Source organism: Blennius ocellaris (genome assembly GCF_963422515.1).
Source record: "Blennius ocellaris genome assembly, chromosome: 1".
NCBI lineage: Eukaryota > Metazoa > Chordata > Actinopteri > Blenniiformes > Blenniidae > Blennius > Blennius ocellaris.
In genome coordinates, this window is record NC_137650.1 from 31526599 (window position 1) to 31550552 (window position 23954).

General features: G+C 40.8%; 2 protein-coding genes across 2 annotated transcripts; one reads left to right on the forward strand and one right to left on the reverse strand.

Annotated features, from left to right (window-relative positions):
• Window positions 1-2758: 2758 nt before the first annotated feature.
• On the forward strand, window positions 2759-8517 carry ctsd (cathepsin D). The gene is made up of 9 exons (XM_080518169.1): window positions 2759-2899; window positions 4363-4519; window positions 5516-5639; window positions 5746-5864; window positions 5963-6162; window positions 6681-6803; window positions 7325-7469; window positions 7654-7752; window positions 7997-8517. Exons 1-9 carry the CDS (start codon window positions 2838-2840, stop codon window positions 8156-8158), a joined length of 1191 nt encoding a protein of 396 aa, XP_080374295.1. The 5' UTR covers window positions 2759-2837; the 3' UTR covers window positions 8159-8517.
• Window positions 8518-11305: 2788 nt separating this feature from the next.
• Window positions 11306-20127, reverse strand: cdhr5a (cadherin-related family member 5a; the record flags this gene model as incomplete). The annotated part of the gene is made up of 14 exons (XM_080498104.1): window positions 11306-11893; window positions 12742-12902; window positions 13218-13284; window positions 13371-13484; window positions 14236-14442; window positions 14564-14661; window positions 15456-15546; window positions 16630-16815; window positions 16890-16994; window positions 17107-17193; window positions 17634-17723; window positions 17848-17907; window positions 18536-18708; window positions 20043-20127. The coding sequence occupies 14 exons, from the start codon at window positions 20125-20127 to the stop codon at window positions 11306-11308; spliced, it is 2112 nt and encodes a 703-aa protein (XP_080354230.1).
• Window positions 20128-23954: the final 3827 nt, after the last annotated feature.

A 23954-nucleotide genomic window follows, 5' to 3' on the forward strand; every position in this document is an offset into this window, starting at 1 on the left:
TCTGGCTGTTGAATAGACGTCCAGATTGCGGCTTTTAAAATGTCTATTTTCGACTAGTCCTGGCTGTCATGTAGAGGTCCAGATTACGACCTGGACAGACGGATGTGTTTTGTACGTCTATGGACGTTGCTTGCTCAGTGGGAACTGATGTTTGAACTGGTGACAAGCGGAGGAGCCGTCAACTGAAGAGCCCCAATAAACAACCAGAATGCAGGCATCAGTAGACAGCTCCAATAAGAGCAAGCTAACAGTTATTTAAAGCTGCTAATGCATCAGTTATGCAACTGTTACTCACGGTGGAACATCTTTCATGCTGCTGTCAGGAGGACTGAACTAGTGCGGCAATAATACAACTTTCATCTTCCATAAAACACACATCCGGTGAAATAGCAACAGTTCAGACAACCGCTTTGCCAACATCTAAGATGACAGTGGGCTTGTGAGGAAAACAGGGACAGCAGCTCAGGAGCTGTACAACCGTTATCTACAACAAATCTTATGAGGGACAAAGTCAATGAACCTACAATAAGAACTGTGATATTTATAACAGTGATCAGTTACTAACATGATACTGTCAACAGGAGTGTAACGGTACTATGGATGGATGGATGGATGGATGGATGGATGGATGAATGGATGGATGGATGGATGGATGGATTGGTGAATTGATTGATCTTTATAATTACTGATGCAGTATCATTGCAGGGAGTTTATCTGCAGCTTCTGGCACATTTGATAAGAGGAAGAAGGAACATCATTCATTGAGAGGTGAATATTGCTCACCATATACTTTTGTGTAATTTTTTTTTTTTACCCTTTATTGTGTTTCCCTCAAAAAGGAAAAGAGAAAGAAATGAACACTTCGTCAGTCGTCATACCACAGATTTACAGCCGAAACAATTAGAAGAACGCACGCTGTTAAAGATCCAATTATCTGCGGGATGTTCATCATCGGTATAGGCTGTAAATATGTTCGACAGGAAGAATGAGACTGTCTGCAAGAGGAACCTTTAAATAGCTCAAGACATTTTATGGCACAGAGATTTGATTTTACACTGCAGGAAGACAGACCCTGACTTTCTCTCTGCTTTGTGAGACGAGGCAGCCACTGTCTGTTCAGTCCTCGACATTACAAGGCAGCCAACGTTACTACAGCTTTGAATTTTCAGCAGCAACACATGAAGCATCAATGCCATAAAATATCTCTAAGAGTTGCTTTGGCGATACTGTGAATGAAACCCATGTTCAGTTGCAATATGTGACAGAATTATTTGTTATCGCCAATGTTATTTCTGCATCCTGAGCTGGAAACCTTGTGTTAAAATACTTGTATTTAAAACCTTTAGGCGTGAAATAGTAAATTATCACTTGTGGCACACTCATAGACATTTTTGTGTTTTTGCTTTGATTTGTACACGTATTATGTTTAATACACGTGAGGTCATACTTGGAGAGAATGTGATGTTTTTAGGGATTTTGTTTTATTTCATTATTCGCTATTATAAGAATTGTGTTAGAGTTTTCTTTTTCATTTCATTTCATTTATTGATGTATTTGAATGGGACAGTGTATATTGATGAACAGACACACAGTGCTGTAGATATGCCAAGAAATATTCAAATCTCCCAATTCAAAGATGAACTCATTCAAATATGTGTAATATTTACATTTACAGCTCAAATCAGCATAAACAAATTACAATAATTTTTATATTTCTTTTTTTTTTAAGTACATTTTATCATAGCAAGAGTCCCAAGCTGTTCGTTGCACTTTCTTTTCTTTTTTTCCAACATTATTTAGATTTTATTGACACTTTAAACTCAACTTTTCTCCTCAGAGCTCATCCTATTCTCCCAAACATTTGGTCTCTCTGGGTTTACTGTTGGTGCTCTGAGGCAATTGGTCGCACATGTGTGGTTTAAAAAAAAAAAAAATCTCATGTGGTGTTTCAAACTTAAAACAAACATTCATATTTCCTTCACACAAACTTCATCATGTTATGAATGTTTTGAGGCCTGTTTACATGTACCAAAAACTGATATTCAAATGCAATGGGGCCTTTCATTTTCACGGAAACAATGCTACAAATCACCAAAAGCAATCATGTCTAAAAACTCCAGACAAAGTGGAGATATTTAAAAGTTCTCATCATTAGTATGAGACAGAATTTAACATCCTAGTATGTGACAGAAACACCATCAGCCACATATGCGTCAGACCTCTGTTTACAGTTTAGCTACTGTGATGATAATGGATGCAGTTGCAGCACTTGTTTTTATGTTTGTCTAAACGCTTTTGTCTTGTTTGGTTTAGAATCACAATTGTTCCATTATGTCGAGGCGCAGAGGCTTTATGCTTGTCGTTACACTGCCGCCATTCGGTTTGGCATGATGCTCTACTATGAGCTTGTAACAAGGTTTTTATGTGGGTTGGTGTAAATGGATTTTTTTTTTTTTTTTTTTTTTTTTTTTAAGGATCTGGCGTGAACAACTTTTTGAAATCATAGGAGAGATAGGTGCCTTGGTTTGTTCAAATTGTGTTTTGTGCATCAAAAGATTCATGTTGTTTACATCAAAGAACTCTGTTGCAGATGTTTTTCTTTAAATTAAAACTTAAAAATAAACAAATAAATAAAAGTCACGGGTAAAACAAAACAGTCGGTTTAAGTTCCCCGCGTCTGAGCGGACCGGTAGTGACGTCACGCACGAGAGGGTGGCAGGTTGGAGCACGTGACGCTGTCGGAGCCCGTGTCAGCTGATAAAAGTCAGTTTGTGGACAAACAGGACGAAGTGCTCCGTCATTGTGATTCTAACCTCAACTCCTCTGGCTTTACCACGATGAGGAGTTTATTCCTGTGTTTGTTCGCGGCGCTGGCGCTCAGCAGCGACGCTCTCATCCGGTAAGAAGCGGATTATAATCATTTGAATTCAAAATGACCAGGTTGAAGTCTGGAAGTAGTCACTCGCGCTGCTAACGGCACTAGCATGGAGCTGAGAGCCTTAAAGGTTACCAAACACTGAAACAAAGCTCGACTAAAGTATTATATTTTTGGCTCACAACTCTGAAAAGAAAAAAATACACGCATTCTTAATCGAAATGTCTGTTTTTTTTTAGTTGATAACACGGTTACCAAACACGTCGCGCTCGTGTCGAGAAATGTTAACAGTTTAGTACAACTTGTTCCGTTTTATTTATAAATTCTCACCGAGCTGTTGTTTGTTTGTCTGTCGTGTAGCCTTTGTGTTCAGTCTTGTGACCTGTATTTATTTATTTATCTCGGCTCTCACGGGAGAACGATAACAGAGGCGTTTACAATGTTATCCTTGATTATGGCAGTTTAGTTCAATAAGAGGTTGGGTCAGCATGTACAACGGTGCATAATATGGATTATAACCTTAAAGATTTGCAGGATAACAAGGCTTGTAGTCATAGGACGGCTGGTTATTTTTCAAATAGCATTCAAAACAGCTGCTACTGACTTAAGTTTGTCTGCAGCATTTTTTAAACTAGTATAGCGAGAGAGAGGGTTTGGATTTAAGCATTCAGCATGAACCTGTTCTGAAAACGGCTCTTGAAATCAATGACAACTGACAACGTTGTCTTTAAATTGTTAGTGAAAAGCCAGACAGGGGAACAAAGTACACAGGTTGGAACCTGTATTTCCATTGTTGTCATTTGATCTAGTCTCATTATGATCATAAGTGCTAATACAGTCTCTTTTTGCAAAATGCAATTCAGATGATTCTTTTTGTACGATGAAAAAAAACAAACACGGAGGGTTTTCTAACACCAATAACCACTTCCTGTTTTTCAGATCATGCAAGATATACTTTGCTTTCCAGCCAGCAGGTCATTAGGATTGGCACCAAATGATGTGCATTGAAAGTATTTGGGTTTATTTCCAGGAGTAACTAAAGGAACAATTGTTGCAAATAAAATCAAAAGTGTTGAAATATTTATTTTTCAGGTCATGTGTGCCATTGCTGCATTACGTATTGAGTCCACTGCAATAAAACCTTCTCCAGATAAGGGAGTCACAACTAGGTCGATGTTCTTCAAGATTGCTGGTGTCTCCAGTTTCACTGGTCAACTGACCTCATACAGCTTTTCCGTTACATGCTGGTTATTGGTAGATGTGAAATGGAATTAAATTTGGTACAAGATTATGTTGGTATGCTGGTTGTGTTACAGTTCTAAAAATAATAAAATGCATGTCTTTTTTTGTTCTTGAAACAAGCTGAATTGTGCTGCAAGATAAGTTTAGTATTATTACTATAGTTTATTTTACAATAAATATTGGTGAGTCATTGGAGCCTCTGTTTCATTGGATTTTTAACTCCTTTTCTCTGTCCTCTCATCCAGAATTCCCTTGAAGAAATTCCGTTCCATCAGACGTGAGCTGACCGACTCGGGACGTCGAGCAGAGGAGCTTCTGGCTGACCAACACTCCCTTAAGTACAACTTTGGCTTCCCCTCCAGTAACGGGCCCACTCCAGAAACCTTGAAGAACTACCTAGACGTACGTGTCCCTCTCTTTAACCGGTGACCCGAAGCTCTCCGGTCTTCACTTTCACTAATGTGCTGTTCCGAAAGCGAAAAGGCAAGCCGGGGGAGAGCCACAACAAAGGAACTGTTGTGGTACGGCTGCCTCCTCTGGCCTTTTCCTGTAAATCCTCCCAGCTCAATGGAATATAAGCTTTGCTTGTCAGGACCAGTAAATCCCCAGTAAACATGCACTGTTTCCAGACAGGCTGCTTTGGAGTGATTAAAATGCGAGAGCGATAGCAGAGAAACGTTTACCGGATGACTCACTCGTCTCTAAGCCTCTTGAACCTCGTCAGCCGACAGAAAGTTTGTTTGTTTGCTGAAGGTTTCACCTGACGTGATCAGTAACCAGCTTTACTTTTCTTTTTTTACCGCATTGAAGTTCTGATCACAAGAAATGTGATCACATGTCAACGAGTGTCTCGTGCTTGAGCTGATGTGTGACGGTGAAAAAGAACAAGGTTGAGAAATTGACTGAGGGTTTTTTTTTTCTTTTTAGGTTGCAGTCCATATATCATCAGACACACAGGGAAGGGCCACAGGTCTCAGAGATGAATATCTGACAAATTAGTAGTATTAATTTCAGAATAAATCAGAAACTTGTACATTTCACAAAGAAAAAGGAGAAATGAGTGGTGAAAAACACTTGAGGCTGTTGAGCAATGACTTTCAAGGTTCACAGTCAGCATGATTTTCATCACATCCTGAATTTGTGGAGTAATTTTTTCTTTTTCTTTTTTGATGTGACGGTTTGAAATGAGCGTCTTGACTTATCAGTGCGACTCTTAACAATTTGACCTGCAGGTGAATTACACCGTTTGCTGACACTGGCAGCTGTATGAAATATTGTTCTGAAACTACTTGAGATTCTTGGTTTTAATATCAAATGATCATATTCTCTGTTCCTGAGTGTACAAGGTCTGAACCTGTAGTCATTCTTGTATTTTTCTCTCTCTTTCTTCGTTCCCAGGCTCAGTATTATGGTGAAATTGGCCTTGGCACTCCTCCTCAGATCTTTACTGTGGTCTTTGACACGGGCTCCTCCAACCTGTGGGTGCCCTCTATTCACTGCTCCCTCTTGGACATCGCATGCTGTGAGTGCAATCGGCTCTAAAGAAAAAAACAAAGAAAATGAAGTCACATTTGTCATGTTTGAGCCAAATCTGACCGCCGATCTTCACGTCTTTGCTTTCTCCACAGTGCTTCACCACAAATACAACTCTGCAAAATCCAGCACATACGTGAAGAACGGCACTGATTTTGCCATCCAGTATGGAAGTGGCAGTTTGTCGGGATACCTCAGTCAGGACACCTGCACCGTGAGATTTTCATCAAACGGACATTGACACCAAATGCTCGTGAACTTCTCGCGTTTGTGGTTTTAATTCATCGCGTTTCTTTTTCTTGGCCACTCCAGATCGGAGACATTTCAGTGGAAAAGCAGCTTTTTGGCGAAGCCATCAAGCAGCCCGGTGTGGCCTTCATCGCAGCCAAGTTTGATGGCATCCTCGGCATGGCTTACCCGCGCATCTCCGTGGACGGAGTGGCGCCGGTGTTTGATAACATCATGAGCCAGAAGAAGGTGGAGAGCAACGTCTTCTCCTTCTACTTGAACAGGTGAGACGGAAGTCTGTCGTGAAAGAAGTAAACAACCCTAACCTCATGCTGCTGAGCTCAAACTGAGCAGATTAATGATTTACATACTTTGACCTCTCCAGTCGTCTGATTCTGATCATGCGGCAGCAGGTAATGTCCAGATGCCTCCATTCTCACACAGCCTAAAACTATCCTAGATTATTTACTGTATTGTGGGTCTCCATTGGCCTTTTTTGTGTTGTCCTGTGGCTGCTCAGGAAAGCATTCATGCTTTCATAATCATTACTGCTCGACAGTTTGTCTCTAAAATTCAAGATTTTCAATACAGTAAGAAATGCAGACAAAGCAAGGAATTGTCCAGCTCATTTAGGTATTTGTGCGATTTTTACAAGCTGGCGATAATTGTGTTTGATTACATTACATATTGCGTCAGTCCAGTTTGCCGGGGCTGTTTTCACACACAGACGCCACTCGCATATAAATATTTGTTGATCCTTGCATGAGCCCAAATAAACCCTGATGTTTTTGTGTCTCGTCAGGAACCCGGACACTGAGCCCGGTGGCGAGTTGCTCCTCGGAGGAACCGATCCCAAGTACTACACCGGTGACTTCAACTACGTCAACGTCACCCGTCAGGCCTACTGGCAGATCCAAATGGACGGGTGAGTGCCTCAAAGTTGATGGGGAGTTTATGTTATGACATTAGCTGCACTCGGGGGGACGACACTAGAACGTTTTTTTTTTTTTTTTAACCAACTTCGGCCATTTGTTTAAGAATACAGTCCAGTGTAGATGTAGAAGATGGAAGTATAGTGATCATCCGTGGCATTGACACCTTTTTATGTAGATCCTCTTTTGCTTGCCAAATGAAACAAACGTATGCACTGTGAATGCTTGACACCTTTTTTTTTTTTTTTATCACAATATCTTTTTCAGTGGTTTGTGCTGCATTAGCTCCTCCCACTGCCAAACATGTCCCACCCTCTGTCACATGTCACGACGAAAAAGTAATCGGTGTTATTCACTTCAACTGGCAGCAGCCATATTGCGGCTCATTGCTTTACATGGGTTTTACATAGAATTTGCAGTTTAACGCTCCGATTCTGATGTGGCATTTGCTTTAAATTTAGACTTAAGCTTACAAAAGCAGCAGTTTAAAGAGTCTCCACTGACTGTGCGATAGGATGGGCGTGGGCAGCCAGCTCTCTCTGTGTAAAGGCGGCTGTGCGGCCATCGTGGACACCGGCACGTCTTTGATCACCGGCCCCTCCGCAGAGGTCAAGAGCCTCCAGAAGGCCATCGGAGCGTTTCCACTCATCCAGGGAGAGGTGAGATGACGCCGGCACGCAACCTAGTAACAAGCTTGATATACACACATTAATCATGTTACTCGTTTGTTGGTTTTCTTTCATTTAGATGACCTGAAGCAGCTCCTCTTGCTCATATTGTTTCAGTAAGAATGTGACTTTATATTATCCATCAGTTTGATTCTTGTCTCTGGTTGTGTTTCAGTACATGGTGAACTGTGATAAAGTCCCCACGCTTCCCGTCATCACCTTCACCATCGGTGGACAGAGCTACAGCCTCACCGGAGAGCAGTACATCCTGAAGGTAAGACGCATACCGTTTGTTTTCCACCAGAGGGCAACGGCGAGTCCCCTCCTGCAGAGATGAAACAACAGACTCCGTCATGGAAATCAATACAAGTGTGGCTTTGTTTTTCTCTGCAAAGCCAGGAGGAGGAGGAGGAGGAGGCTGAGATTACATAGTTTGTTTTGCTCCTTTATTTTCACTCAAACTGTGATGCGTTTGCCGGCATCTCTGATTGTTTTTGTGTCTCCCGTCGATCGTCCAGGTGACTCAGGCTGGAAAAAACATCTGTCTGAGTGGGTTCATGGGCCTGGACATCCCGGCCCCCGCTGGGCCCCTGTGGATCCTGGGAGACGTCTTTATTGGCCAGTACTACACCGTGTTCGACCGCCAGAGCGACCGAGTGGGCTTCGCCAAGGCCACTTAGTCACAGTCCCCGCACAACGCTGAGACAAACCTGGGCTGCACACTTTTTCTGTTGCTTTGCGATCAAAACGGTATTTAGCAATAGAGTTTGTGTAGAGTCAAAATGCACTGATCTGGAGAACTTGTACGATTTCTGATAGTGTGAGTGTAGCAGACACGTCTGATGAGCTGTGTGGAGAGTGTAAATGATCAGGGATCTGCTGAGTATCAATATTGCCCTTTTCAAACAATCTTTTTTTTTTTTCAATCAGGGATTTGTTTTAATGAGTTTAAATTTAGAGTTTTAAGTTGAGAGTGATCCTCTACTACTGACAAATGTATCTTAATGTGATTGGCTTCAATAAACCCTTTTTAAAAGATTGTTTGTATGTGTGGTGTTCCTAGAAGTGAAATGAGGAAATAACCTGAACAGACTGACATGTAAATATGGACTGGAAAAATGAAGTTCTTAAACTGTAACTGGGATGATCAACATGGTTAAGTCTTTGAATATAAATGTTCAAAAGCTTAATATATAGTTCAGTGTGTTGTGAACTCATTTCACCAAAAGTTCATCTTAAGACTTTTTATTTTGTGATGCGATACTTCATCTTTCCAATATACAAGAGACTGTTTTGGAAATTTGCAATAATTTTGACAAATTGCACAGATTTGTAGCTTCAATAAAACATCCATTGGGATCCATTTTTCATTCGTGTTTAAATAATTCCTATGGATCTTTATTTTTGTTACGCAAAATATGTTGGTGGCCTGAAGGTTAAAGAGCGTTTTGCACAAAGATTGACGGTTAAACTTTGTCTAAATGTTCAGAAGTCTGGACCAATTTATTTGTCACAAAACAAATGTGTTCAATTGGTGTTGATTAAAAACGTTATTTCAGACGTCAACCTCCAAACTCGTTAAAACAATCATTAAATTTGAACTAGTGATTTAAAAACTAAATTGAGTGAATTTTTGTTGAGAAAAAAAAATTTACTCGCAACACGACCCCCCAGAATTTATTATTCCTTCAGACACGTCAATTACATATACAATACATCAATCTATACATTAACTATAAACCCATAACATGAGTTATTCATCTTAAAGTCTGGAAAAAGTTTTCAGTTGTTTAGTATTCGGAAGAAAAGAAAAAAACTCTTCACATAATTTCTCATCATAAACTCCAGACATGCTGGGTTGGTTTAGTAAAGCTCAAACAGAAAACCCATCACCTGCCTGCAGAAACAATAAAACCTGATGTTTGCTTTTATTATTGCGATCACAAGTTTGAGAAACTTAAAGGGGATGCAGGGAAGACGGTGGAATCCATCAATTTTTCCCTCAGAATAACTTGGTTTATGTAACCTTTGGGCATCATTTCTAAATATGTATTGTTAATAACCGCTTTGCAACCACAGTGATGTTACTTTGTGAAAAATCAACACAGGCATCGAACACACAAGTAGTTTGTTTTTGTTTTCACAGCAGCAGCGATCCAAAATCTGACACTTAAAAGTGGACAAACTTGGTCGATTACATAATATCTGAATAGTTCATTGGGTCGACTGGTGCAGCTGCATTATGAACACCGAGTTACAGAGTGACACGTCATTGTCATGTCACATTTTGGTCGTAGCAGGCTGTGCACTGACTGAGCCCGCGGGCAAATATGTTGTCTTAACTGTCACCATTTAACCAAACTCCTCTTCGTCATTCACCACTGTCATTCGCATTACCATGAGTTAGCCTGTAGCCGCTGTAGCTCGGATGCCTGAGCAGATTTAACATCCAAACTACGTCGTAAATAGAACAGGCCCAAAGGAGAGAGACATTTAAAGGCGAGCCACACGTTGCTTTTGCAGTAACTTTGCAGAACACTCCTTATAAAAGTCGCTGAGTGGTTAAAGTTTGTTTAGTAGTAGTGTTTCATTTAGAGCCCTGCATGATACAGTCGCTTGCTCATGTGGAATTGTTGGGTTTTATCTGTAAAAGTACTCTGGAATGACTGTGTTGTATTTGGCGCCATATAAATAAAGTTGAATTGAATTGAACTCATCTGTACTTGACAAGTTCATCTTTTTCTTCCACCCCAAAAAATCCATATAAAAAGCAGGTGAGACCTCTTTTGAAGAAGCACTTCACAAATACCACATGTAAAAACAACAAAATAGAATTAAAAACATGTAAAACGATACAGATTACACAGGATATTTGTACATTTCACCTCCCCCCCTAGTGTCTTAGTGTCCTTACATTCGTCTTCTTATTCTTCTTTCGTTCTTTAGGTAAACTGCTGCACTTGCTGCGTTCCTTTCTGCGGTGGCTGGTGGCAGTATGTAGAACTCTTCCTCATTAAAAAAAAAAGAAAAGGAAAAGGGCACAAAGTCTCTTGTGTTTCAGTTGATCGTCTTTTTCAATTGCAATGTTTGCAGGTCTGGAGGAAGACACTGAGCCCCAAACTGCTCCCAATTGGGGGAAGCAATGAAAACAAAAAATGCCATTTAAGTGAAATCCTTCCATTTTCTTTACCCCTTTGATCCAAGTTTTTGGCCGCAGTGGACTGAGCCCAGCTGATAGAAGGCAAGGCAGGTTCTGGGATTAAAAGTTTGGGTAAGTAAAATCAATTAAACGACCCAAAAGCATCATTAGTACAATTGTTGCATTAGATTTTAGTTTGCACAAGAAAGGAAAAGACACCACGTGTTTTAACCTCCATCTGCCCTTTCAGTTTAAAAACAAAAACAACAACCTGTGAAAGCACTGAATCGCTGGACTGTGCCACAAACAGGACTTTTGGGCTTCCTGCCTGGTTGAGCGTAGAAAGTTGCTGTGATCTCAGCACTCACTTTAGTATCAACAGAAATTATGAGAATAATCTCTGCAGAAATGTTAAATGAGAATCTTACCTCTGGCTATATACATGGCCATCTTTAATGACCAGTCTACAGTTTGTATGCAGTTATTAACACTGGCGCTCACAGTAGAAGATATATAAATACTTTATGGATCCTTGAATCAGTTCTTGAGCTGGAGCAGCTGCGCAGACACCTCCAGGACAGCCGAGGCCTCCGCTGCAGGCTCCAGTATCCCCCCCCCCCACCACCACCACCACAACAATAAAAGAGGAGAGAACTCAGCAGCTCAGTCTTCAGCGTGACCTCCACCCTCAGTGCTCCTCCTGGTTCCCCTTCTCATCTTTCGAGTCGGTATTTCCAGCGTCCTGATCCTTGCTGAGCTCCGAGGTCTGGCTCTCCTGTTCACCCTCGCCCTCCCTCAGCGGGGCGGCCGGGTCTCTCACCACCCCCTCCATCTCCACCTCCAGCTCCTCCTCCGTCTCCTCCTCCACCCGGCCCACGGTGTCGGGGATGATCTCCACCTCGATGTCCGAGGAGTCCTCGATCTCCTTGAACCACACCGTCTTCTGGCCTTCCTTCCGCCGCTGCTTGGCGAGGTTGGCCCTGGCGTCGTACTCGTCCCCGTCCCCCCGGCCCCTGCTGGACGTCCTGGCGGAGGGGCTCCCCTTGGGGACGTGGTTGGTGTAGACGCCGCAGGAGGAGCAGTGGCGGCTCCGTTTGTCCAGGGGGAGGATCCGGGCCCGCGGCTGAGGGAAGGCGCCGCGCCTGGGGACGGAGTTGTTCCAGCGTCTGCCGCCGCGGCTCGCGTCGCTCTCGTTCTGAAAGCCGTCGTTGGTGTACTGCAGGGAGTCCCGGTGGCCGGTCCGAGGCTGGCCGGACCCCAGGCAGGGGGCCAGGCACTAGAGGGGCAGGGCACAGGCCTCACATTAACAAAGCGGGAAGCAGTAGACAAACATTTTGGAGTACTTATTGACCTTATTGACCTTTATTTAATTTACTAAGCTCCTGCTTACTAGTGGAGAAGAGGCTTATTTATCCTGAATGGAATCAGTTCTCATGACAGCAACACGACAAAGACTGTCAGTGACATCAATATTAACCCTTTCCCTCCACAGCAGCTGTCAATCATAACGTTCCTTAAATATCACGTTTATAAGAGCTGTCTGTATCTTAATAGTTTATACCAATTATAGTTTTTTTCTTTAATTGTTTTATAACAATTTTCTAAAAGCAAAATAACATTTTGAGAGTCAGAATGAAGACAGAGGTGGCATTACTCACCATCACCACCCAGGCCATAAATGTTTAATGCTGATCAAATGCCTTATTTCATATAATTACCTATATATAATATATATATATATATATATATAATAACATTTAGTCTTTAATATTTCGGGTTCCTGAGAGACAATCCTGTACTTTTTAACCAACTCAGAGCGTTAGTGTATTAATGCTTTACACAGGCCTTACATTTTGAACATGAATGGGTGTAAGCATCAGGTGTGAGACTGAATTCTAAAGAAATAAAAAAAAATACACAAAAAGTATACAAATGTGCAAAATTGGCTCAAAGATTGATTGACTCAGGTGTTTTTGTGCTGAGTGCAAAAACTGCAGGGAAACCAGACTGTGAACAAATCACCATTTGTGAAATATAAAAAGAGGAGCGTAAAAATTAATTGGGTACTATCGCTATGTTATGTCTTAGTTTCATGAGATTTAGGTGACATTGCAATGGACTGACCCCACAGATTTTGTCCACGCTCGCATTTCCTTTGTACAAGCGGGAAATGAGGAAGCCGATGACGATGAGGCAGAGGACCAGCAGGGCGGCCATGATCAGGCCCAGAAGCGCCATGTCACCCGGCCGGTAGCCGATGTTGGAGTCGGACGGGATGGCAACGGCTGCAGAGAGTTAGAGCGGAGTTCGTCTTTAGATATTTATATTCCCTAAAGTCTCGGACGGAGCATCGGGACTGGGACGGTTTTTATTCCCAATATCAAACAACCTATAAGTAGGCATTTATTGCAAATGTCTTTCACTTTTGTATGCTGAGCTATTGTAATTTTACATTTTCACAGTTTGCCATAGTTTTTCACAATTGAGCTGTAGTTTCTAAAAGCTACTAAAAGCCCTTGGACTAACATTTAAAAGCACGATGACACAAATACAAGGTTTTTTTTGTCAGAGGTAAACAACTTTAACAGAGAAGCTCTCACCAGGTATGACTTGAACTGAGAGCGCTGCAGTTCCTGACTCCCCCGTCGTGGCGTCCACGGCTCGAAGCTGCAGGCGGTAAAAGTTTGTGCGGTTTGCGACACAGCAGGGGGCAATACCAAGTCTGAGCAGAGAAGCCGTTGATTATTTGTCACCTGCAGAGCGAAGGACTCCGTCTTCACCACGCGCTTCAGGATCACGAAGCCATCGGAGGTCACGTTGACATAGCTGCTGTACTGAACCTCGTACTTCACATCTGGATTCACACCCTGATAGAGACAAAGCCCGGGTATGTATATCTCGTATCCATGGTGTTAATTTAACTGTCTGTGGGTGGGATGTCGAGCAGTATCTGATATCTGGAGAATAATTTGTAGACCAAATCTTGTTTTTTATGAAGACAGGAATTTTGAAAGTAGAGATAAGAAAATCAAATTCAATTAAACAACTGTTGCAAACATTTATAAATTCCAGCAACGGGATATGCAGAGCAGCCTGAACTTGTCCAATTAAATTCATACATTACATACATGTAATACTGGGCATCGTTTTTATTGTGGTTCCTGAATGACAAGTCGTTTTGCTATAATATACGAGATAAAGCTGCTCTAGATAAAGGGAACTATTATTGGTTATTAATTGGTCAATCACGATTAATTGCTTTGTTTTCTGCTGATGATCATTATGAAGTTTAAAAAAAAAAAAAGCAACAAGCCAAAATAAAACAAAACACAGTCACATTGGTCATCTAAGAAGGATTTTGAAATCACCTGCTTTCATACTTAAAGTCAGCAGTGAACTAATTTAATGCGGTCCGTTTAATCTTGCATTAATTCGTATCCTTAAGAACTAATAATGTCAAACGTCCGGACTGGGTACAGAGGTTTACTCTCTGAGTTAGACCACAGTAACTATCATCCACAACACAGGGAGCTAAAACTACGAAAGTCAGACAAAGGACACGTTGCTCACAGCGACTCACTGCTGCCCCCTAACGGACAACAGCGACATGACACTCACGCTGGCAAAGTCTTCGTCCCGGGCCCGGACCCTGAAGGGCCGGTTGGTGCTCCGGTCTCGGAGGATCATGCTCTCAGGGACGGAGTTGCTGTAGATGAATCCCTCATATCGTTCCTTCTCGAAGCGAGGAGGGTTCCTGCTCTTCTTCATCACCTCGATGGCCACCTGGGTCACCGCAAACTGGTCTCTGTTTATCACCTGTGATGCCTGAAGGCCAGGAGGAAGTCCAGGTCAAGTCAATGTTGCTAAAAGGAAATCACACATTTTCTACATAAATCATAGAAGTATCTTCATTTAAAAATCCCCACAAGTAATGACAAAACTTAACCAGAACAGTGAGGGTTATGGGCCCCACGATGTCTGCAGCTTTAGTCATGGTGATGTTTCCTGTTTCTTCATCAATCTGAAATATGTTTCCCTCATTTCCTTTAAAATAAGAGCAAACAAGAGCAACAATGAACAACTAATTGGTGTACAGTCACACAGCTTCTTTACAAATGTATAAGTACAGCATATATAAGTACAGCATATATATGTAAAGAAGTTGTTTAAAAGTTGTTTAAAAAGACAAAGACATTTGACTGCACTCTGCACTCTGCACTCTGCACTCTGCACTCTGATATCACTCTTGAGAAAAAAATGGTTAGGACTAATTGTTTAATTTCCTCTCTTAATTATTCTTCTTAAATCAATTTTAGTGCTTTGTTATTTTGGCGACAAAGTATGTGATATCACGTGAATAATGCAGCACCTAAAATCCAATCAAATAGAGAAGTAACATTAGATAGACTTACTACTATCTAACTAGCATCAGCAGTTTTGTTAGCAGTCATGTATTTGAGTTTCTTACTTTTTCTATTAATTAATTAAAATAAATACATTTGTATGAATTGTTTGGCTTTTACATAACGACGTAAAATTAGCACGAGAGGGAACCATCAAATCTAAATCAAGCTATTTTCATGCTCGGTTATTGATTTATCGGCTTAATGATGTCAGTGAACTGATTTAAGCAAACTGCTTGTATCAACTTCTGACAGATGATAAAAAAATACCTTAATTTTTTTCACAGCAGATTTCTGTTGAATTCGTCATTTTCTAAGCAGTTTGCTCGTACTGCTAAGAAAATGACGAGCAATGTATTAATCTCCCATAACAAGCCTTTGTTTTCAACTAATGTTTAATAATGATTATAGATGTATCACTTGTAACTTTCAGACCTCGCAGTATTCTGTAGCTGATCTGCTCGCTCCTGTTCTTGTCTCCGTCCTTGGCGAACACTGGGCCAGGCTCCAGGATCAACGGACCTTCCTGCGGGTTCAAACCAATCTGCATTCATTTAACTGCCAATACTCCCGGGAGCTCTGCAATAATAACTATTAATATGTGAAAAACAAAACATTACAACTGAAAATTACTACAATCTCAACATGAAGCCAAATTTAAGGAACGCTTTTGGTGCAAAAGACAGCGAAATGTCTCATAAATGTCTCCTATGGCTGTTAAAATGGTCTAAAGCTGAAATAGACTAAATTACCTCAAGTGGCTGTGATACATATGACAGAAGCAATATCAGGAGACTTGAGACGTATTAAAGTGTTTTTAAAAAAAGCCCTTGTTTGCCTCTCCTATCCTGTCTGAGACATGCGGGATTAGTTTGTTTGAAATGTATTATGTCAAAATTCCGTTTTTAATCATGCATTTAAATTTAATAGCACTTTATCTCTGGTACTTGTGTGTGATTTAAGTTAAGCAAACTAAAATTTTCATTTCAAGTATGAACTTTCAAGAGCCATGTCTCCTTTTGTGTTTGATTATCTCCTTTCAGATGAATAAAACATTAAAGGGGTCATTTTATCAAATTTTTCAACACCTTCACGTGGTCTCGTTGGCCCAAGAACATTGTATTCAACGTTCTTTGCCCCAAATACATATTTTCCTTGATTTTCGAGGCCATTTGAATATTGGATCATAGGAGCTGCATTGAGAATCCGCTGTGTCTGTGTGAGATGGACTGGCTCCGCCCACACACGCCCATCTATGGGAAGAGGAGGAAGTATTTCCTCTCATGGTACCATGTGCCAGAGCAGAGCTGCCTAATTGTGAGAGGAGCCAAATAGAGGGCCTACCTTGATTGTTATTGGCTAACAAATTTACATAATATTTAATGAGTTTATGTTTGGAGCTGGGAGAGACAAAAAAAACCAGACAGAAAGAAGGTTACAATCATACTTGTGTTTGTAAAAGTGACCCCAGAATGCCTATACAGTCTGCATGTGCTTCTTGAGCCCACCATGAGATGAAGCTAGACCTTTGGACCATTGACTTTGGGCGTAAGAGCCAATAGGAGCCATTTCAGCTGGGCCGATGCCACACGAGGAGCGTATCGCTCACCTCCTTCTCGGTGAGGTTGACTTTGCCTTTGTAGCCGCCGCTCACGCACAGCTTGGCGATGCCCAGGCTCGTCCTGAGACACGGCTGAAACCACGGCGGGCGGTTATCCACGTCCTTCACCTGCACGGTGATGGTGGCCACCGCGGTGAAGAAGGGCTCGTTGGAGGCGGAACCGTTGAACGTGTCCTGGGAGAGGCGACACGTTTCACAGGTTTGTTGATGTACTATATACACTCAGAAGACATTATAATCAGTCACACCTGTGCGTGTAGCACCAGAGAGATCTTTTGCACGACATCGTAGTCCAAGATGCTTTTGACCAGTATTTTTGGACTGTTTATGTTCTCCAGGCGGAAATATTTGTCCTGCGGGGACAAGAAAAGTGTCGTTTATTATTCATGATAACCATCGATTCAAATGATTCCATAAATATGGGACTCCATGATTTGCGTTGTGACGTGAGGGTCGCGGCCGTACCGTAGCAGGCTCTAAGCGATAGTACAGCGGCTCAGAGTCGACGTCTGTGGCTACGATCAATCCCACGCTGGAGTTGACTGGCGTCAGCTGAACCAAATCCAAACACAGATTAACGAGTGACGGTGGTGGGAATGACACTTTATGAAGACCAAAGACCTTATAAGTCCTCAACCTCCTAACGGGAACATGCTAGTAAGTCAAAGTAAGATTTACTGAAGTTCTCACCAGCTCATTCTACACACTTGTGAATCTGCAGCAAGCAGTTAGCAGTAAGCCAAGTGCTGAATGGTTACTATCAAACTGAACTCCTGTTTATTTGGAAGCAGCATCGTCCTGCGACGAGGTTTGATGATCAACTTTCCTTTGTGAGACCTTCGATTAGTTCTGCCGCTGCTTCTTCTCCTTGTCATTACAGAATAGATCAGTTTCAACCAAAGACAATAGAATTATAGATTGTATTTTAAAGGAGGTTCACTGAAATCAAGCGGGTGTTTTCGTCACTGTGTCGTCAGAGCAACACTCCTCACCTCGTTCACGTCGAGCACGTAGTGGCTTTGTGCAAAGTTCGGCGGGTTGTCGTTCACATTCTCAACCAGGACCTCCACTGACTCGTTCACCTCAAAGACAGAAGAGGCCATTTCACCTTCTACATCTTCGCTTCACCTCTTGATGAACTCCCAACACTTCTCTTTCTCATGCATGCAAGTGATGAGGATTTTTCACGAGGCTGTTTCTACTCACAGACGTGGAGCCGGCTCGGCTGCACTGCACCCAGACCACCAGGGCTGCGCTGGATAAAGACTGCAAAACACACAGCAGGTCTGTCTGTATGTGATTTTGATGTCAACACAGCTGGACAAGATGTCTAATACGTGATTGGATTTGTCTTATTTATTACAGAAGTGAAGAAATGAGCAGGCCAAAACACGTGTTTATCAGTCAACGTTGATAAATCTCTTCTGGGAAAATCACGTTGTGCAGAACAAATGACAAAATCGTGTTTCTAAAACCTCTATAATCCTTAAAAAATTCTTTGATTTTTGTGTTCCCTAGATATCAAGGCACATCAATCCAAAAACGTCTCAATATTGTAGCAAATTCATGTATTACCATTTTAATTTTGTACCTATAATATAGTGTTGTATAGTATTTTAACTAAATGAAGGAATATCACAATTCTGTCTAGTTTTGACAGAGAAACGACACAAAACCTTTTTTTTTAAAACTGCAAAATGTTATCAAGATACTGGTTCAAATATTTTATGACACTATTGTTAATCTATTATCATTAGCTGTGTCACATTCCAAATAACCAAAATAATTCCGTCATTGGGTGCTTCAAGGTGTAGCAGAATAAAAAATTTGCATAATCTCAAATATTCTTCTTTTTTTTTTCTCCAAAAGTTAATTTGTTCCTAAATGGGATTACCTCATAATCCAGGCCTTTCTTCACCATCAGCACGTCTCCTCTCAGGTAGAACAGATCTTCGGGGTTCACTGTGACTGCGAGAACCACATCGCTGCTGGAGATGATTTTCACCACCTGGATCTCAGCTGTGTTATTCTCTGAGACTGTCACGGGGCCCGGAGGCACCGTGCACACTGCAACCGGGGAAACGTCACACGTGAACATCAGGCAGGAATCCCCAGAGGAGCCCTGCTCACACACTTTAGTGAAATCATTTTCATATTGTCATATTTAAATATAAAAAAGAAAACTGTTTCTGTGGTGCCTGATTTCCCCTGTGTGAGGCTACCTTCGAAAATGTTCACCTAAAACAATAGATTTGTTATTATTGATTGAATGTATTATTATTGAGTTATTTTTCTTTCTTGTACCACAATAGAAGCATTAACACAGAGTTACAACTTTAGCTTATTTGTAGTTAATTTACTAACATTACCTCTCAGAGTAACAGCAAGGGATCAGGTCAATTAATACAATTAAAAATAGTGAAAATATGACAGTTTACCAGCTTCACTTATTACAAACAACGATGTGCATTTATCATCTGTTATATTCAAAATGAAATAACACCATTTCCAAAATGTTCAAAGTTTCACAATTACAAATTACTCCTTACAAAATGTGGCGTTACGAGTTGCTGCGAGTAAAAAGTAACCTCACCTAACAATATTTTTGAATTTGATGAGCATGCATGGAAACACGATATATTGCAATTCAGTCATTTGCGATATGTATATTGTGCATGTTGATCCTGCCATGATGGTGAATTTGTGATATGTTGTGCAGTCCTTATAAAAACCCAGTGAATATGAACCAAACATGGCTGCAGCCATCCTCTTTGCCCAGTTGGTGGAGCAATAACTGTTTACAGAATACTTTCAAGTGCTCTTGTTACAGCAAATAAACACAATTAGCAGCCAGTGTTTGGCAGTTGCCTTTCTTTGCCGGGACAAAATAAAATCAAAACAGAAAAGACAAATGGTGGATTTTAAACCAGATTTTAGCCTCATTGCGCTAAAAATCCTTGCTGCTAAATGCAAAACAAATACTCTGGTGACGTCATTAATATTCACAGACAAGTGTGCAAATACATCACAAATGACATTCCTGTGTTAACAAGAAATTGTTAATCCAGGATTTAATCCTGGAACTAATCTGAACTTCTTTTTTTTTTTGCTAAAGAAAATCTCAACATCAATAGGAAATGCTTTAATTCTTGTTTGGAAAGTGACAAACAAGGTTTTGTTTTAAACAAAACTTGACCGGAGAAACACAGTAATTGGGGTTTTTGTTTGTTTTTTTTGTTTTGTTTTTTACTTCTTTAGGGCCTAAAAATCCATAAACCTTTAGAAATTGTTGAGAAACACAGTATTCAAAGGACCAACATGGACACACACACACACACTTATACACTCATCCCCAGCTCCCTGACCTCCTGACCTACACGGAAACCACAGACGGCACTCACGTCTTTCGGCCGAGACGAGAGCAGAAAGGGCAACGATGCATCCGACGAGAACGTTCACAGGTTTGCTCTTCCATTTCAGTTCCATGTCCCGATTTCAGACGCAGCAACAAATGAAGTCTCGAGGAGGATGAGTAGCTCCGTGGTACCAGCTGGTACTCGGCCACATAATGCCCCGTCTGTCCTTCCCGCGGAGTGGGAGTAGACTACAGTCGCGATGTTTGTGACTTCATCTTGCGGGCACATATTGCATTAAGCGCCTGCCAGCAGAGGACTCACAGCAGCCTCCCACTAAAAATACTTGCATCTGTTTTGACTGGATGGGACCCCTCCGTATCGGTGGCGGCCCCATGGTGCATTCTAGGAAGGAGCCAGCAAAAAAAAAAAAAAAGAAAATAGCTGCCATGTCTCAAACATTTCCCACATATTGTACTACTGTTCAGGTGAAGCCGTTTTGCTGACAATGGGATGCATGTGTTGGGATTTCCCATAAATCCGTAGTGCCAAGTACACAAACTTTATGAGTGACATAAAGCAGAATCATTGCATGCAATTCAATATTAGGAAAACTAGAAAGAGCTAATTGATCTAATCAAGTAGTTTTAGTGCCTAATTTTCACCAAATAGCAACTGTGAGACGACACATAGAAGTTAATAAGAAGTATGCAGAGATGACCAAAACAACCTGTATGAATGTGAACAGTCTTGGAGAATAAAATGTATCTTGACAAAAGGTCATTAACCTCTAACCTCTAAGAATCTTTCGTCTTTCTGTTGCACCTGATGCGAATCAAAGCACAACGATACTTTCTGCACATTCTCAAGCGTTGCTTTAGAGATGCAGCGTAGAAAATAAACTTGTTTGGGAGGTGTCACGATTTGTCAAAAAGTTTGATTTTGAATCAACCAGGTCAATTAATCTCGATCAGTATGTGTCCAGAAGAAAACTGCAAATTTACATCCTTAACTAGCGATGTATGGTGTCCAGAAATGGATAATATTAAAATTATTAAACAGATTACAGTATGTTTTCAAACTCTTGAAAACCCATACAACCAATTAAAATGAATAATGAATATATTGGTAATTACATTATAGTCTAATAAGCCTATGAAGACAAGCACATTTTTGGAGAGAGAAAAAACGCATGATTTATTTCAAAATACTATATATATTTACATTTATTTAACTACATTTTACATATTCTTAAACAACTTTTTGCTGCTCCGCATTTTTTTTTTTTATCAGCTTTATCGAGCAGTTGAATTAATACCAATTAAATGTTATGGGAAACATTTCGTAGAATTATGATTATAGGAGTGTTTCGCCCTGTCTCCCCTTCCTGTCGCATGATCATAATGACAGAGAGTTAGGATGGCACAACGTGGGACACGCTGCGGGCTCAGCGTGCGGACAAGGCGGCTCTGTGCGCGCTGCGCGCTCGGACACAGGCTGCTCGTCTCTCCACATCTGTGTGGGAACAAACGGCTCACAGTGCGACGCTGCCACATGCATTGAGCCCATACATTATGTCTGCATGCAGTAATAAAAAAAAAAAAAAGAAGAAGAAGGAAAAAAAACAAAACTGCGTGCAGATCGACCAGAAAACGCAAAAAAAAAAATCCAGTAACGTGCGTATATCGAAAACTGTAGTTGTTGTCCCCCGTCTGACCAGCAGGGGGCGCCCGAGTTGTGCAGATCAGAGACTGTTGCATTGACTCAGATGGATATTTTGAAGTTTTTTTCATAAAGCAGGTCTCATTCTGGAACGAAGGGAACAAATTCTTCACAGAAAGGTGCAAAGCCCAGAGTCAAACTTAGGACATTTGTCGTCCTTCGAAACCTCCAAAAGCTTTAACGACTGTTGACAAATACAATAAACATCATCACATCACACCAGAATGTTATTTCCAGTTGTTTGCTTCATAAGATTTCCCTTTTTAAAAAAAACAAAAAACAGTATCAGACAAAAAGACATTAAAAAAAAAGTGTACTTAACCCTATTGGATATGTTTGCAAGTGACTTACAGAATTATAGTGCAGGCTTGGTAAAAAAAATAATTATGTATGTCAAGTGAATATTGACTCCTTTAAAAAAGAAAACCCTTGAAGTTTGACCGTATCAAAGTAATTACACGACTGTTGCATTGCTTGCATTTGCCTCACACATAAGTATACGTATGCTTGTGAAGAAAAAAAAACTTTAGTAAAAGTATGTTACTTATTTCTTATTTCAAATCAATAAATAAATAACATTGCCAGTCAAAGACATGTAATTTAATATCCTTGTTCAAAGAACATCTTTCACAGGGAAATTGAATTAGATGATTGAAAAATGAATCGGTAATTTATTTTGTAAATGTGAGCAGATTTTTTTAAGCAGAAACTTAGGAAGAACAATCCCGTTGGGGTATGGAACTGTCGATCCAAAGGCTTGCGTGTTACGGTGTTGGGATCTCAAAGGTATCAAAGGATGGTGCATGGCATAAATTGTACTTGTGTGTGACAGGAATCACACACGAGAGAAATAATAATGAGAATTGGTAATTAATTTCCGCCCCTGCTCAGTGTGCATATGTGTCAGGGATTTGCAGATATCTAAGGAGGAATGACAAGCAGCTCGAATTAAAAACATCAGCAGGGCTTATGGCTCAGTGGGGAAGAAAATATTGAATTCTTGGTTTTTTTGGGGGGGGGGGTTGTTGCTGATGCTCTGTTTTTAATTGCTCCAGTTCACCTCCATCTTTTCCATGTTTCTCGCAGCAGGACGTATTTCTTTAAGACGTTTTCCATTTGTCTCATGTCGTACATATATTTTCTCAATGTACCTATTGTTTCTTTTTATCTCGAATTAATAATCATCAGGTTGTGAAGTGAGGCGACTATTTACCAGGAGGAAAACACCTCTCCACACGTATCCCTCCGTCTAAACCATTATCTGCTCTGTGTTCCTGCTCTGCATCCCATTTATGAATATTTTAATCGAACCTGAATGAGACGCTCCCACCTCCTCCAAATCTACACAAGCAGCTACTCAATAGGGGGCTTATCTTTCATTAAAGACGGGTTTGAGGCCACCTGCAGGATTACAGAGCCATCATGGGCCCCATTAGGGACGGGATGACCTCTGAAAAACGCTGGTCGAGTGGCAGGAGCAAAAAAAAAAAAAAAAAAACTGGATGCAGGGAAGCTCAAGGCACAAGTGGCTGCGCTGCAGGGGCGCCTGAACGTTAAATGTGATTTCATCACAATTTTCCATTCACATTCTGACATTTGTTCATAGAGAATTGCATCATCTTTTATTACCTTCGGCTGAGAAAGTTGGGGCGAATGTTGCTTTTGTCAGCATTTATTTATTTATTTGTTTGTTTGTTTGTTTTTCTATCTATCTATCCATCTATCCATCTATCTATCTATCTATCTATCTATCTATCTATCTATCTATCTATCTATCTATCTATCTATCTATCTATCTATCTATCTATCTATCTATCAATATATCTATATATCCATCCTCTCACCCCCTCTGAATAAATTGACCCCAGTCAAATGACATGACATGATAAAATGAATGAATGATTGAATGGAAAGAAGGAGTGGTGTGGTGGCTCAAACCACCCTGTAATCCATTGGGTTTTCCTTGGTGACAAAAAAGGTATGCACTCTACCAAGTCCCTGTTCGAGTTGAATATGATGCTGAATATATTAACTTTGACCTCTACTGACACTTGTGCGAGAAATAAAATGCTGTAATAATGTCAACCTTTCAGAGTATAATTTTCTTGTGTGGACAGGCACAGAATAGATGAGTGAGTTGACTATCTTTTACATACTTGTGTCTGTTATATGAAAGGCTGAATGGATTAAACTGATGGATTAAACTGATTTTCCACAATGTATCATGTGTCATGTATA

What these genes read in the sequence shown, in the direction of transcription:
- ctsd (XM_080518169.1), top strand. Translation starts at nt 2,838, where the DNA reads ATGAGGAGTTTATTCCTGTGTTTGTTCGCGGCGCTGGCGCTCAGCAGC. An exon ending in TTCTCCTTCTACTTGAACAG is followed by an intron (nt 6,163 to 6,680) that starts GTGAGACGGAAG and finishes GTGTCTCGTCAG; the next exon opens with GAACCCGGACACTGAGCCCG. An exon ending in TGGCAGATCCAAATGGACGG is followed by an intron (nt 6,804 to 7,324) that starts GTGAGTGCCTCA and finishes ACTGTGCGATAG; the next exon opens with GATGGGCGTGGGCAGCCAGC.